Consider the following 14,918-nt stretch of genomic DNA (forward strand, 5'->3'; position numbering starts at 1 on the left):
GGTCCTTCCACACCCTCCTGCCCTTCCAAGGCTGGTCCTTCTATACCCTCCCACCCTTCTAAGGATGGTCCTTCTACACCCTTCCTCCCTTCCAAGGCTGGTACTTCCATACCCTCCTGCCCTTCCAAGGATGGTCCTTCCACACCTCCTGCCCTTCCAAGGATGGTCCTTCCATACCCTTCCTTCCTTCCAAGGCGAGTCCCTGCCCTTGGATTTTGTGCAGAGATTTGGCAGAATACTGCAGGGCCTCAAGTCTTGCCTGCAGTGCAAGTGCCCCTCGTAGCTCAGCTTACCTGGTGGGGGAATGCCTGGCTAGATTAGAGGAAATGGTTTTCTACACCCTACATCCTCAGGTTTAACAAAAGGACATTTTTCTAAAACAGACAGGAACTTGGGTCTCTCAAAAAACAGCCACTGAACAGATCAGATGCCAGGTTGTCTGGCTTGTTGTGACCTGTGGCCCCTGCGATTCAACTCTTCCAAGCAATAAGGACGAATCTGGCAGCCAAAGGCGGCACTCGCAAGGCAGGACTGTGCCACCAGGGCACTGTCTCTATTCTAAAATGCCGCAGAATGGAAATTCAGAATGTTGTCTCAGCCTTTTTCCAATCTCTATCTCTTCCAAATGGAAGGCTCCAGAACCTGCTTTTCTGTTTGTCCTCACTTCTAGAGATGACCCCACTGACAAAAGAACAGGTGTTTGTCTTTCCTAAGCAAAACAGCCGCCCTGCTTCCCAGTCAGGTCAGGGTGTAATGGCAGCAGCCTGGGGAGTGGGGGTGAGGACCTAAGGTCTAACCAGGTCTGCCAGTCACCACAGTGTCCACAGCTGGTGGCTTTAGCTTTGCTTCTCTGGGGCTAGGACTGATGATACCAGGTGGTTCTGCATCTGGGTTGACCACGCCCCTTGAAACTTCCTGCTACAGCCTCATCTCTGAGAAGCCATGCACTACAGGGCTTCTAGGACAATTCTACAGAACTGTCCAAATGGCCCATTAACCTTGCGCAGTGCTTTCCCAAATTCTGCTAGCCCAACAGAGAGCTATGCAATATGCGTAAGGTACTATCCTAAGAACTTAACAGAAGATTGCACCAACATTCAAACATTTTTGACATATAACAACTTAATATAATTTAATACATTTTTTTTTTGAGAGAGACAGAGAGCTCCCATCTGTGGTTCACTGCCTAGATGCCCACAAGTGCTAGGGAAACCTGCAGCCAGGAGCCAGGAACTCAATTCAGGCCTCCCATGCGGGTGGCAGGAGCCAGGAGCCAATCCAGGCCTCTATGTGGGTGGCAGAAGCCCAATTGCTTCAGCCGCATTCTTAGGTTCTTCTTCAGGAGCCAGGTGCCGGAGCCAGGCACTGACATGGGATGCAGATGTCTTAAGCAGGGTCTTCACTGCTTGGCAAAAAAAAAAAACCCTGCCCTTTTTAATACACACATGAATAAGCACTACTAATACCCTAATTTTTCAAAAAAGGAAACAAGCATAGAGACATCAACAACTGGTTGTAGTCATACTATGAGTCACCTGATCCCGACTCGGGCAGCCAGTTCCCGCGTCTGTGGCTCCGACCCTAACGCATCACCCCTTGCAGTGGACACACAAAGAGCTTAGAGACTGGTGCCCCAACCCAGGCACCTGACACAGGCTGAGCGACTATACCTTTTACTTCAATGGTGGCATTTGCCTTAGGCGCGCTGATGAAGTGAAACACACAGTGATATTCACCTGAATCCTCAGCTCTTGGTTTACTGATCCTGCAGAAACAAGACAAAAACAAAAACAAAAAGAGGTGAGGAACCGGAGACTGTTACCATATAAACCAAAGGAGACTGAAAAGGGCACAGAGACCACGCCCCCACGGCAACCCATCCCTTCCTAAAGGCAACAACTCCCCTCTGTAATATATTCATGCCTTCCTCTGTACTGGGCCAGGAAACCCAAGATGGAATGGTATGTGGTCCCTGACCTAAGATGCTCTCGCCGACTGGCAGCAAGAGATTGCAAAGACTTGAGACAAAAGGCTATGCCAAATGCTCAAGTTCACATCCAGAAAGACAGGATGCAGCCCCTGCTACAAACTTCCTGCTCACCTGACCTCTCAGTCAGACAAGGAAAAGGAGCTGCAAAGCAAAAACGCAGCTTCTGAGCTTCCCTAAAGTCCTGCCCTGGCACTCGTATTTTTCCTGCCCAGAGCTCCAGCACAGCCTGTTCACACGCTGGGTTTTACCTAGCATCACCAAACCTGCTGTCTGAGTACACGCCACAGAGATGTGTCTAAAAGCTACCTTTGGTTCTGGGCCACATACCAGCTGGCACCTGCCTCCGTCCCTAGCCTCGACCCATGCTACTTTTAGCCTCGCTGGTCTCACTTCATTTTGTCCAGGTGTCGCGTTGGTTCCCATCTCAAACCCTCACAAGACGTCTCTTCCCATCAGCACTCCCAGCCCGCTGTCACCTGTCTTTGCACCACATCTGAAGCTCACGCTTTCTGGGCACTCCCTCACATGCCACGACCATCCACAGGCCTCACTAGCACGTGGAGCCGTGGGCTGTGTGCTGCTCAACAGACAACATTCTGTGAGGGAAGGCACTGTTAACTCGGCGCCTGGCCGAGTCAACCAAGGACTGAATGAACACAAGCTTGAGAGCAGGCACGCTGCTGAGCAGAGGCAAAGCTCTCCTGGAGAGGGACAGGAAGCCACGTGGCATGCTGGGTCTGGGTTGGGCACAGGGACAGGAAGCCACGTGGCACACTGGGTCTGCGTTGGGCAGCACTGCTCTGAAGCCCACGGGCGACTCCTGGTGAGCTTCCCTGCCTTCAAGGGCCAACTTCACAGCAGCTGAGCACTCTGTGCACGCAACCCATGAAAGTAACTGACAAAAACAGTCCCACATCAGAGGATAAATATTGGTACACAGGGCTCGGTTCCTGCTTCTTTGCTCAGTAGCCAAAATATACCTACGGAGGCCAACTCTCCACTACACCGGTCAAGGAGTTTTCTGAGGAAAACTCCCATGGTCACCTGCTGGCCAATGCCCTCATCCATTTTACTGTTCATTTCAAAGCACACTCAGGTTCAGCGACCATAAATAAGGAGACAGCCTTCCCCCTTATCCCCTCTCAAGCAGGAGCAGTTCACGTGGCTTCTCAGTTTAGGCCTTTCCCTGGAGTGTACTCCCAACAGGAATCCAACACAGATCGGCTGCCCAGAGTCTGAGGGAGGGTCAACAGCTGTCTCCCCAGGGCTACACAGATGCTGAGTTCCTTGAGAAGCTCTTGGGAAGAGTCCCAAGTCAGGTCCTGCCACACTGGGCTCCTAGCTGTGTCTCACCGCCCACGTGGACTTGCTCTCAGGAAGGACAGAAGCAAATGGAAAACAGGCAAGTCAGAAGGATGGCTCTGAAACTGGCTGACCTATTAGCACCAGGACAAAATGTGGAATCCATGAAGAACTCCAGTGATGAAAGGCACCTCAGCAGAGCTTCAAATAAGCTGAAGGGGAAGGGGTGGCAAGGCAATTTATAAGGGCAAGACCTAAACGTTAAACATTACAAGCAACTGTAGAAACCCAAGAACATGACTGGATGCCTGTTACCTTAAAAGACACACTCTTTAAACTGTATATACGAAATACATGAGATCTGATCAAACTTTAAAAAGCCAATCTGTGAAACTATCACACAAATGCCTTGCATTCTACTCCACACCTCCATCTGATCAACTTTCTCCCAGCCATGAAGACAGAGCTGAGACCGTTTCTCTAATTTTATAACACCAAAACTTCACAGGAGACATGCTAATTTGTTGTTAAGTGCTATGGTACAGAAGATAAAACAGCCAAATGTTGAGTCTCAGCTTCCTCACCTGAAAGGAGGAAGGCTTACGAAGTCAGTGCAGTGGTTAAATGAGGGTGTGCAGAGAGCTCAGCACTGCAGGTCTCCTGCAGCCAGTCTCAGAGCTCTGCTGTCTCACTCCAGGGTGTTCTCGTTCTCTCTCTCTCCCTCTCTCTCTCTGCACCGCATTAGCCTGTTAGCATGCAAGGTCAGACGATCCTTTCCCAGGGTAGTTTTTTTTTTTTTTTTTAAAGTTAATTTTTTATTTTTATTACAAAGTCAGATATACAGAGGAGAGAGAGAGAGAGGAAGTGGAGCTGCCGGGATTAGAACCGGCACTTATATGGGATCCTGACAAATTCAAGGCGAGGACCTTAGCCACTAGGCCACGCCGCCAGGCCCCCAGGGTAGTTTTCAAAACAGGAACAAAGTAGGGACCAAGTGCCCAAGACATCCCAAAAAAGCATGACATCTGTACCCCCAGCAAACATCCCTTCACCCAGATCACTGGAGAGTCTGTGGCTGCTGGCCCTGGATCAGGTTACAATGGTGTTAAACAATTCTGTGACAGTTACCAGGAAACCTATCCAATGAAAGACCACTCTGGAAGATTTCTTACTCAAGGAACCTCAAAAGAGACTTCAACCCAATTCTTCAACTTCTGTGTTTAAGTTTAGAAACCTGCGTTACAACTTTTTAGAAAGGATTTTATTTCAGAGGGAGAAATAAGAGATCAGCCGAATCCCTTGCCTGATGGTTCATTCCCAGTGCTCACAACAGATCTGGCTGGGTCAAGTTGAATCCAGCAGTGAGAACGCCATGCAGTGGCAGGGACGCAGGCGCCCGAGTCGGCGCAGCCTCTTTGTTGGCGGGTGTCAGCAGGAAGCCGAAAAGGCAGCAAAAGCTGGTCCGGAACCCAGGCACCCATTTTAACTGCAGGGCCAAACACCTGGCCCTAACCCACACTCTAGCTGCGCCCCTCCTGAGTGTGTCCCTCGCTCAGTCTTCAGTGTATCACCTGTGAGGGGATGGATCACCCACAGCCTTCAAACCCGGCTCTGGTCCTGACAATCAGTAGGAAGTCTCAGGGACTGTTTGCCCTCATCTCAGATACATGGGTTGACCTCTCTAAGTCAGGACCAAAAGTTATGCTGTAAGACTTACACCCGTCATCTAGTAAGCTCAGCTACACTCCTCCCATCTGCCCCCCACAAGACCCTTTTACCTGTATTCCATATTGCTGGCATTCTTGCGAGTGGCAGTCAGCTCCACCCCATTCTTTGTCCAGTAGCTGTATGTAAGGGCGTGAGAGCTGGAGGTCAAGTTACACTGCAGGGTGACGGGAAGAGCAGGGCTGTCTCGAATGATAACCTCTTCGCTGGTGATGATCCTTGGCTCTGTAATAAGAGTGCACAATGATAGGGCGAAGTAGCTGTCCGTCCTCTGCAGCCTGGCCTGAAAGCTGGATGGGATAGGAGGGGAGACTAGCAGAGGGAGGGCAGACAGGACCACATGAGGAATTTCACTTGCCACTTTGGAGGAAGTCAAAAAAGGAAAAACGATGATTATAAGCAAATGACCACGAGCGCAGACAACAGCCTGAAGACCAGTTGGCCTAGATGTAAAAGAATGGGAGTGTATTACGACAGTTCGTGCTGGCAGTAGCCCACTTACACTTTTGACCACCACTTTTCCATAATGTAAGAACCGCCAAGCGACTGGGCTTCAATTAGAAAACCAGGCTCCACCTTGGAGTTCTGAAGACAAAGGTATTATCATTTATGGAGCAAGTAAACCTCCCAGGGAGCCACTGGGCTGTGGAATGCTGACAGGTATCATCAGGTAATACATGTATGGCTTTCCCATACTTACATCTGAGGAACCTATGGCAAACCCATCAAGGCCATGGCTTTTGCAGAAAAAGATACTGGAGAATCCAAAAACAAACTCCCTCTTGGAAGCCTCTGTGGTTTTCAATTCTGCTGAGGGAAACATCTTAAGGAACTATCCGTTCTTCATTCCAGCCCATATTTATCCCCCCAACAAAATTTTTCCAGAATTGCACTGTAAAACGCATTCCATTCCAAAGACTAAGTTAGAGTGCAGCATATGCGGTGGCAAAGGCTCCTGGGATTTTAGAGTTGAATAGCCCCTAGATGTCAACGAATGCCACCTTTTCTTTGAAGAACTACAAAGGTGGAACAACTATGCAAAGCCATAGTTACTATTAGTGGCAAAGTTGGGCATGGAAAACACAACTAACTGAATTCTCCAGCCCAGTCCCCAATCCCAAGGTCACGGCTCCCACCTGTCGCCTTAGGGCAAAACTTAACACCTTACTTTCTGGGGCTATCCTGGGCTTAGCAAACAGAGAACTGGGGATCACTAGTTTTATCTACAAAAGCAACTTGCACGAGTCAAGTATTGGAATATGTTAAGTGGAAATTCTTTAAGTCACACTACACAGAATTCCTGCAAGATTCATGCTCACAACGCTTTGCCATCATCACTGCTGTGCTCAAGTCAGGATGTTTCTGTGTTGTTTTCCTGTCTTTTATTATTGTACTGCTGGTTATTTCTAATATTTTCCTAGGCTTAATTCTTTTGGCAAAATATTTTTGGGCAACACTTAAACTAATCACCTCTTCCAATCTACAATTAAGAGGTATTTGCCTTCCCCCCAACTTTTCCTCAAAAATCCTCAGCTGACACCCCCACCCACTCCTCTCCCCACGACAGCAGCCCTCTTGCTTTCTCATATAGCGCTGTACCCGCGCTTACCCCTGGGGGACAGAGCTCTCTTCCCCTGCACTGAACTGCAGTTTGTCTGTCTGTGGTGGACAGGAAGTAGAAGTCACGGGGTCCTTGGAAGAGAAATGGACTAAGGCCTTCCTGACGAATGTGCTGAGTCAAACTCTTCAAAGAAAACGGGATTAAACAAATCTTAAGTTTGCTCAAACAACAAACTGGTTTCCAACTATTTTCCAACTCTGGCAAGAGGACAGAGGTGATCTTCCATTCAGCACTGGTCCTTACTAGTAACACCAAACAGGGGCTCTATGTACAGATAACGGAGGCGTAGCAGCCATTAAGACAGAAGCAGGTTTGTGTGAACACATCAGCGCAGATGTCCCATGGTTCCTAAGACATGCTGGACAGAAGCCAAATCCCTGGGCCTTAGGAAGTTGAGCAAAGCAGCTGCCAACCCTGCAATGGAAGGCGCACACAAACCATCAGCAGAAAGCAGCGCAATTCCAAGGAAAATCAAAATCAAGCAAAACAAAAAGATAGAACCAGTACTCCACAGAAGTTTAAAAATATAAAAGCAACATTAAAGCCCAAACACACTTCAAGACTTTCATGTTCTGTCTCCTTTTGGTTGCGCTGAGGAAGAGTGAACTCTGAGAAAAGGCCATGAGCTTCCAGATGTTTTAACAGAAGGAGGTCACAGTGAAAGCTACTCTTACCTGTGCTGATGCAAGTGACCACTGCAGCTCACAGAAGAAGCTGAGGAAAGCAACCCAGGAGACTTTCTGCTAAAAACTCTTAAAAAGTAAAGGTCCAGGAGAGAATCAGCTGGGGGCCATGGATAATTTACATAGGTTTCCAGAGGACTTGAGCCACAAAGGGGTGGAGAGGTGGAGCGATCTGCCTGCTGCACCTTTACCAGGCTCTGGGCTGTGGTCCTACTTGCATTCTTCACCTGCATGAAGGCGGGGCCTTTGATCTGGGTGGCCAAGCACTGCCCACAGCCCAAGACAGATGAACACTTAGGAACTCGGGAGAAGCTCAAGCATTTCCTTGTTACTAATGCCAGCTTGGCGAGCCTGGCCGTCATGAATAGGTGAAGAACAGGTTAAGACTAGAGACCCTACACACTGGGCACATTCCATCTTCCTGCCTTACCTCACACAAGAAGTTTTGGGACAAAGTGCTGCCGGAGGTCATTCCTAGATAGAAGACTTCAACCTGCCACTGGAGGCAACTGTCTCTGGGGATGCTGAGATCATAAAACAAGCCAATTAGAGTTGAAATCAGAGTTTTAAAAAACAAAAACAAAAACAGTAGCAAGCCTGGCTCTTGAGAACAGCTCAGTAGGGCTTGCTCACTGACGGGCAAGTCTGGAGAGAGGCTAAGTGGCCAGGACAAGGTTCTATCTCAAGGATACAGCCCAAGTGAGACAGGTATTTCAAAGATGACTCAGGGGGGTGGTGTGCTCTCAGAACTGGTGGGCAGGCACCCCAAAGCCTCATCTTTTCCTAGCGCTCAGGCATGGCTTTTCTTTCTAGCTACGGTCGGGCTCTTGGAAGTGCAACCCAGTTCCCACATATCAAATTCTGCAGATATCTGCGGCCATCTGGGTGACTCCAGCTAAGTCAGGAAAGGAGTAAGGGGGCACGAGGAGGAGATGTGCAAAGGGGGAAAACGACTGCATTTAAAAAACCCCTGCCTCCCCACCTTCCCATCCTCTTTTCCCCTGTCCAGGAGCAGGTGCCCTGAGTCCACCGCGTCAACTGCAGCAGCCTCCCTCCTCACTGCTAGGGCTTTTTTCTTTTTTTTCATGTGTTTTTACCAAATTTTTCATTAATAATGGTATCCTGCTGGTTTTACTTATTCTTTAAGCCAGGTGACAACATGAAATTAGTACTAGAGGATCTTCCCACTGGCCAGAGAGTGGTCCCTCCATTACAGCCAGATTTAGGTAGGCAGCCTGGGGCTCCGGCTGTCAGAGCTCTCCCACCGTACCAACTGCAGGGTTCTGGGCAGGAGGAGAAGTAGCTACAACAGCCCTTGGTGCCCTAGATGAAAAGGGAAGATCCTGGGCCAGCTGCCTGCCTCACCCTACCAGTCAAATGAACAGGACTGGAACAGAGTTTCCTCTTTTTTCCAGACGAACAAAGGCCAGTGTGAATGACTTCTTCCAAACCTCGTGTCGGTGGAGAGGCACACAGTGCCAACAGCCGGGAGCGGGAGTCAGACACGGTTCTACCTGCTGCTCTCAGAATGTACTTTGCACCTCAGTGTCACCTAATGCCCAATGACAAGACAGACGGGGGGATCTTGTTGTTTCTGCAAGAACTACACACAGAGCCGCAAGCCCCGTGTTGAGTGCACTGCTGCAGTGGAGGGCTGACTGGAGAAACACGTGCTACTGTTAAAAAACAAACAAATAAATAAATAAATAAAAAAGAGCAAGCTGGAACTGCGGAAGTACCCAAGCTTACATGCCACCCAACAATCCGAACACTACCACCACGGATGCACTCACGGCAACACCCCCACCACAGCAGCATGACATCAGGTCACAGTGAGGGAAGGGGCTGGGCAGACACGAACTTAAAACCACAAAGGTGAAGGCAGCTACTCAAGGAGGCTTCAAAACAGACAGACAGAAAAAATAAAAAATAGTTAGATTGGGGAGAGAAACAAAAATAGAAAGGCACCAGAGGAGGAGTCAGCAAAAAGACAGCAGGAAACCGTCTACAAATTAGAGGGAGACGGACCATTTCACCACTACCCTTACGTGACTGCCTGGTTTTGTGAGTTTGTTCATTTTTTTGTTTCAATTTTCATCTCCCTGGTTCTCCCTCCCTGGTTCTCCCACCACTCCCCGTGCACAGGACTTTGGACAGTCATGGAGTTCCTCAAGTTCTTTGTTCCTGAGGAGAGAGACACAGAGAAGGGAGGCAGAGAGGACGGCAAAGAAGGAAAATAGTGGCCACAGATGTTCTCATACACTACAACCAGAAGGGTGGCAGGTTTGAAGAAACAGAGACAAGGGGTAGGGTGAGTGATCATACTGGGGAAGAAGGGAGAGGGGTAGGGAAGGGGCATCGGGCCGCCTCTAACGACTACAGTACTACTACTGTAGGGTGCTGGACTCACTCTGAAGGACGCTTATGGTGGCCTGGGCTCGAATCCATGTTATGGAGGGATTTTGCCTCAAGTCATTCCTCTTGGGGTCGTTGCTGGCCCTGCACTCGTAAGTCCCAGAGTCCTCCAAGGTGAGCCGGGTTACTCTCAGCACACTCACGCCGTTTGACCCGTAGGCGGTGTTTACGGTGACACGGCGCTTCCGGGCACCGTCCCACAGCTGTCTGAAAGACTCTGCCCGGTTGACTTCTGCGTACCACCACTGGATCTCTGGCGTGGGGCTCCCGACCACGTCACAGTACAGCTCAAAGGCGTCCCCCGTGAGCTTAGTTTCTGACATGGGCGACTTGACAAACCCAGCTAGAGGGAGGGGGAGCAGGAATGCAGTGACAGGCCAACCAGAAAAAAAAAAAAATCAACAGGTGTTAATAGTAATTTAAACAAAAGAAAAAAGCAAATGAGTTGCAAAGAACAAAAAAAAACAAAAAAAACAAAAACAAAAGAAAAGGATTCATTTTCAAACTATAAAGAGACAGTAATAGCAATTCACACAAGCTTTTAGAAGAACCACCCTGGGAAGCTTAGGAAGCAAGGCAGGCTAGCCACAAGCTGGGGCAGCCCCAGTGCTGGCCAGGCAGAAGCAAGCCCGCTGGAAAGCATCGAGCATTGGGCCCAGCTGGTAGGAATGACACCGTCCCCGGTCTCCAAGGAGCCTCTTTCCTCAGAGCACACACCAGTACCTTTCAGTCAGGCGGCTGATGAAAGGTAACTTAGAAGTGGCAGTAGATTTGGAGACCCAACCAGGACCTCTCTTTTGGACGAGTGGACACTTTTTTTTAGAGGCAGTGTCTTTTGTAAACCTCAACAAGAAGCATTAGCTGACCACTGGTGACTTCTGTTGAGATTCCAAGTCCACACTGCAGCTGAAAGGACAGCAACCTTCTCCCGTGCAGGATTCTTCCTGAGTCCAGCTCAGTCTTACCCATTTACCCATTTGGGCTCTGGCAGACCAACGGTCCAGTGGACTGTCATCAGGCAGCCTGCGGCTGAGTGTGGCCCTTGGGGACAGAACTAGTCCATCTGGACTTCCTTCCAGAGCGACAGTCACTCTGAGGGTCAGCTCAGGATTGCACCACACATTAACAGCATACCAGCTCACTGCCAGTGAGTTGAAGGGGAGAAACCCTCCCCAAGTCCACACAATTAAAAAAAAAAAAAACAGTCTTCTGGAAAGACAGCCTTAGCAGTAACCATGGTACCTGGCAGGTCACCCCTTCACAGTTTAGTTACCTGGCTTCTGGAAACCACCTCGAAAAGGAAACTGACGAATTAAGCTCCACAGTGAAGATCAAACATCAAGTGGCATGCGTGACCTACACTGCCCACTTGTTCATAATCTGCTTGAGGTCACACATCCGAAACAGAGTGTCAATGGTAGAGTTGACGAGAAAAAAAAAAAAAAAACATGCTTATTTGAAACACTTGGACCCATGGGAAATCACTGTGGAAGCACAGGTTCTCATGCCACCAAGGGTTCAGCATTTCCACCAACTCCAGCAGCGTTAGGAAAGGGCAGGGCAAGAAGCCAAGGGGACACTCAGAGGCACCTGACAACTTCCTAAGGAAGCCTGGCTTGGGAACCCAGGAGCCCTGGGAGCAGTGAGCAGGCAGCGGGGCAGAGGAACGGAAGAAATCAAAAAGCACTTTCCTACAGTAGAAGCCAAAGATGTCACAAGGCTAGCTGAGAATGGAGGCTGCTAGGGGAAAGCCTTTGGTCTACAGCCACAGCAGGAGTTGCCTCTGGAGATAAACCTGAGAGGAATGCCAGCGGAGGTCTATAGTTATTCAGCAGAGGACAAGACCTCCAGATTGCGAGGAATCTTTCAATTCTTGAGATTTTCAAAATCTGGGGAACATAGGAATGCAGTAATTAACAGGCAGAGACTAAATGTTCTGTTTTGAATATTCCATTCTGAACTGCCTCTTCAGATCTAGCATTCATTCCTTGTAAGGAACTATCTAGCAGAGGTCCCAAGAGGCCAAACAGATGTCACTCACAAGTGTAGGAGAAGTTCCAGAATTAGAGAGAGGAGCCCAACGCCCCCACGGACAGCTGAGTGCGGGGCCAGACAAAAACGCCCCCGGCAGCTTGTCCTAATCAGTTCCCCAACTGTACCTGCTCACCTGTCACAGTTATCATAAAGGGAGAAGTAAAGGAAGTCGATTCCACGTGTTTTCCTAGTGGCCCAATCACCAAAACAAACTGGCTTCTAGGAACCCCCTGGGATACAGAGCCAACAGCACCCATGGTACAACCTTGCTCTCAACCTTGAAGTAGGTGTCACCAGCCCCTCACTTCCCTGTGCACCTGGGAAGGCAACACTGTCCAATATTGCAATTATGCACTCCAAAATGCCCTACAGGTCTGCTGGTGCCTTTCTGTTTGCATTTGTCTGTTCTGAATTGTACTTTGAAGTAGGTCTCAGCCTGTTTACCAATCTGTCGGTCATGCTCATTGTAAAAAAGGATGTTCAGAACCACCAAAAACCCACCCAGTTCCTGTGTAACTCCAAATTCCACCTCCATACAACTCTGAGGGAACACAGTTCCTGCTGTGCACGACACAGCAGGACTCTGCCACCCCAGGCAGGTCAATTCCTTACCTGAAGCAAGGAACACGCTCTCTGACTGGAACACTATGTGTACTTCCATACACTCAATGTATAAGCAAGGCTGAAAAGTCCCTCAAAACACCAACACAGGGCATCTTTCTCAAAAGGTCATCGTTATCGCCAGTACTACTTCTTATCAGAGCTGAATATGAACCAGTTTCTATTTTTCTAGGTATGATTCTACGTTAGGCAATGAGCTGAGAAGCACTTCACAGTCATTTCCTCATGTAATCCCAACAAGTGCCTGATACGATGGCACCGTTAGAGCCCCCTTAATGCTGTAGCTGTCAACACCTTAACCAATGGGGTGCTTCTGTCTCCAGCCACAAGCTGATGGTGGAAGCCAAAGCACTGTCCCTCACCTGCCACACGCCTCACAGGCGGGGGCGGGGACACGACGATGACAATTCTTGTCATCACTTAAGAGACACTTTGTCACCGCTTCAGTTAACAAATAACTCCTGGTCACTAAGGCCAGGACCTGTCCACTGGGATGTGCTCACTAATGCCTGGAACCATGATCTTACTCAAGAAGGGAGGTAGAGCAGCTCAAAGTTTTCCTGAAGCGTCAACTGCACAGGGAGGCAGTGGGGGACACATGACAGGAGAACCAGGAGACCACCAGACAAGAGACGGTGCAAGAAGGGTCCTACTTCTGAAGATTCCACAAGGCCCCGCTCTGGAGAAGGCTTGACTAGAGGACTTTAAAAGGCATTAGACGCATTTCTGTGGTGAGGCAGGCAGAGGCCAGGCAGCAGCAGAAACGTCTGTAAGCCTTTACAGCTTGCCAGTCCTTCTCCCTCACACAGCTCTCTTCGGGGCTTGGAGGGCAGGTGCAGAGGAGCCCAATCATCTCACGGGTCTTCAGCCTTTTCAATAAACTGTAATGTCTCTACACCCACCAACCAGAGATCTCTTGATAGCAGAACACTCATCAACAGCATGAGAATAGATCTAGTTCCCCTCCAAACAGCAGTGGGGAAAGGAAAATACCACCCAGAGCACACACACCCTTCTCTACACAGTACTGTGAAATCACAATTAGTAAGGCAAAGTTATTAGCAAGATCCACCTCATTATACAGCCAAAATTAGTTCCAATTAAGGAAAAGCAGCAGCTCTTGGAAGCAGCCAGCAGGAGGCAGGCAGCTCCCAGCCTGACTCACCACCCAGGGCTTTGAAACAACAGAGCACACAGCCACCTCCAGCTTGGGAAGCCTGTTTCAGTCCCAGGTCAAGGCTCAGCCAGTGTCCGAGAAAAAGCCTAAATGCTAGAAACACTACCTCTGCCACCATCGTCTCCACTGCCCAACCATTGGGGCTCAGAGTTCGGGGTTAAGGAAGTGTTGGTATGCACACACTCCATTCATTACAGATAATACCAGAGTGCTCAACAGTGGCTACTGGCCATGGGGGAGAGGGACCAGAAGCTGGAGCAGGGTGGCAGGCGAGATTTAAAATGGAGGCAGCAAACAAACCCCAGAAAAGCTCAATGTAAAATTGCATAACGGGTAGGGGGTGGGGTGGGGATGACAGCTGAGGCTAGCAGCCGGAGAGGAGGCGCTCTGGCAGGAAGGCCGCGTGTGTAGATGTGCAGAAGTGAGAAGGGAACAGAGCAGGGAGCCTGATCCCCAACTCTTCCGCCTCGACCCCGGGGAAAACACAGGCAGCCAGCCCTGCGCAGCATGCACCGGCAGGGCTTCTTACAGCCCCAGGTTTCCTCCACCTCCAGGGCAAGCACACAGCAGGCCCTAAGACCAAGGGCTCTGCCCCTCAGCCAACTGCTGCCAAGGCCAGGCCTGCTTCTGTCACTTTTGTTCTTCAAGAGCTGTTTCTGTTCAGGCCGCTTCATCATGAACCCCCTGTGGATGGCTCAGTGTTCTCTCCTTCAAGCCTCACAACACAGAAGCAATGACAGCCAAGGACATAAAGAGCATTTTTCTCTGTTTTGTCTCTCACAAGTTCACATCATCTATGTCCCCTGCCCAAAAACAAACACAAAATTCAGAGCAAAAGCCAGCGACACTCACATGTAGTTCCAGGGACTGAGGAAGTCACATCTAAGAGACCTGGGCCTCCCCAGGCTACTGTACAGCCCGTCTAACCTGACTGGTGTCTAAGAAACAGATCACCTAACATGAGTTCTGGACTGGCCCATCGATCACTGGAGAGACAGCAGCTCTTATAGAGCATTTTCCAAATGCAAACCTCTCACAGCTACTTCACCCCGAAGACAGGACACAAGACTGGAAATGATGATCATTCCATCCGTGTCCCCAGCTTCTACACCCAGCTCCGTCCTTTATTCTGCCACTGTCCCCACAAGGCCTGAAAGAACCTGTTCAGCCCGTGACACCCAGCCTTCTGCTCTGCAGACACACCAGGGAAACGGAGCTTGTGACAAGACCTTGCATAATTGTACTTAGGTCAGAATGCCTTGGATCACACGAGCCCTTGTCACCAAATATATGATGCTGGGTAAGTGACCTAACCTCCCTAATCTGTGAAACGGGACTAACAATAACAAC

The 14,918-nt window shown here is 49.5% G+C and overlaps 1 protein-coding gene across 2 annotated transcripts in view; it reads right to left on the reverse strand.

The window, feature by feature from the left end:
- Positions 1–14,918, reverse strand: part of NPTN (neuroplastin) — a 56,221-nt gene that overhangs the window by 14,269 nt on the left and 27,034 nt on the right. The window contains exons 2-4 of one of the 2 annotated variants that reach the window (XM_058665453.1): positions 9,732–10,079; positions 5,071–5,242; positions 1,671–1,765 (exon numbers count right to left, since the gene is read on the reverse strand). In XM_058665453.1, coding sequence (XP_058521436.1) covers positions 1,671–1,765; positions 5,071–5,242; positions 9,732–10,079 — 615 coding nt within the window. The remainder of the gene's footprint in view (positions 1–1,670; positions 1,766–5,070; positions 5,243–9,731; positions 10,080–14,918) is intronic. The other variant, XM_058665454.1, reaches the window with a different exon arrangement.

This window comes from Ochotona princeps, chromosome 6 (genome assembly GCF_030435755.1).
Source record: "Ochotona princeps isolate mOchPri1 chromosome 6, mOchPri1.hap1, whole genome shotgun sequence".
NCBI lineage: Eukaryota > Metazoa > Chordata > Mammalia > Lagomorpha > Ochotonidae > Ochotona > Ochotona princeps.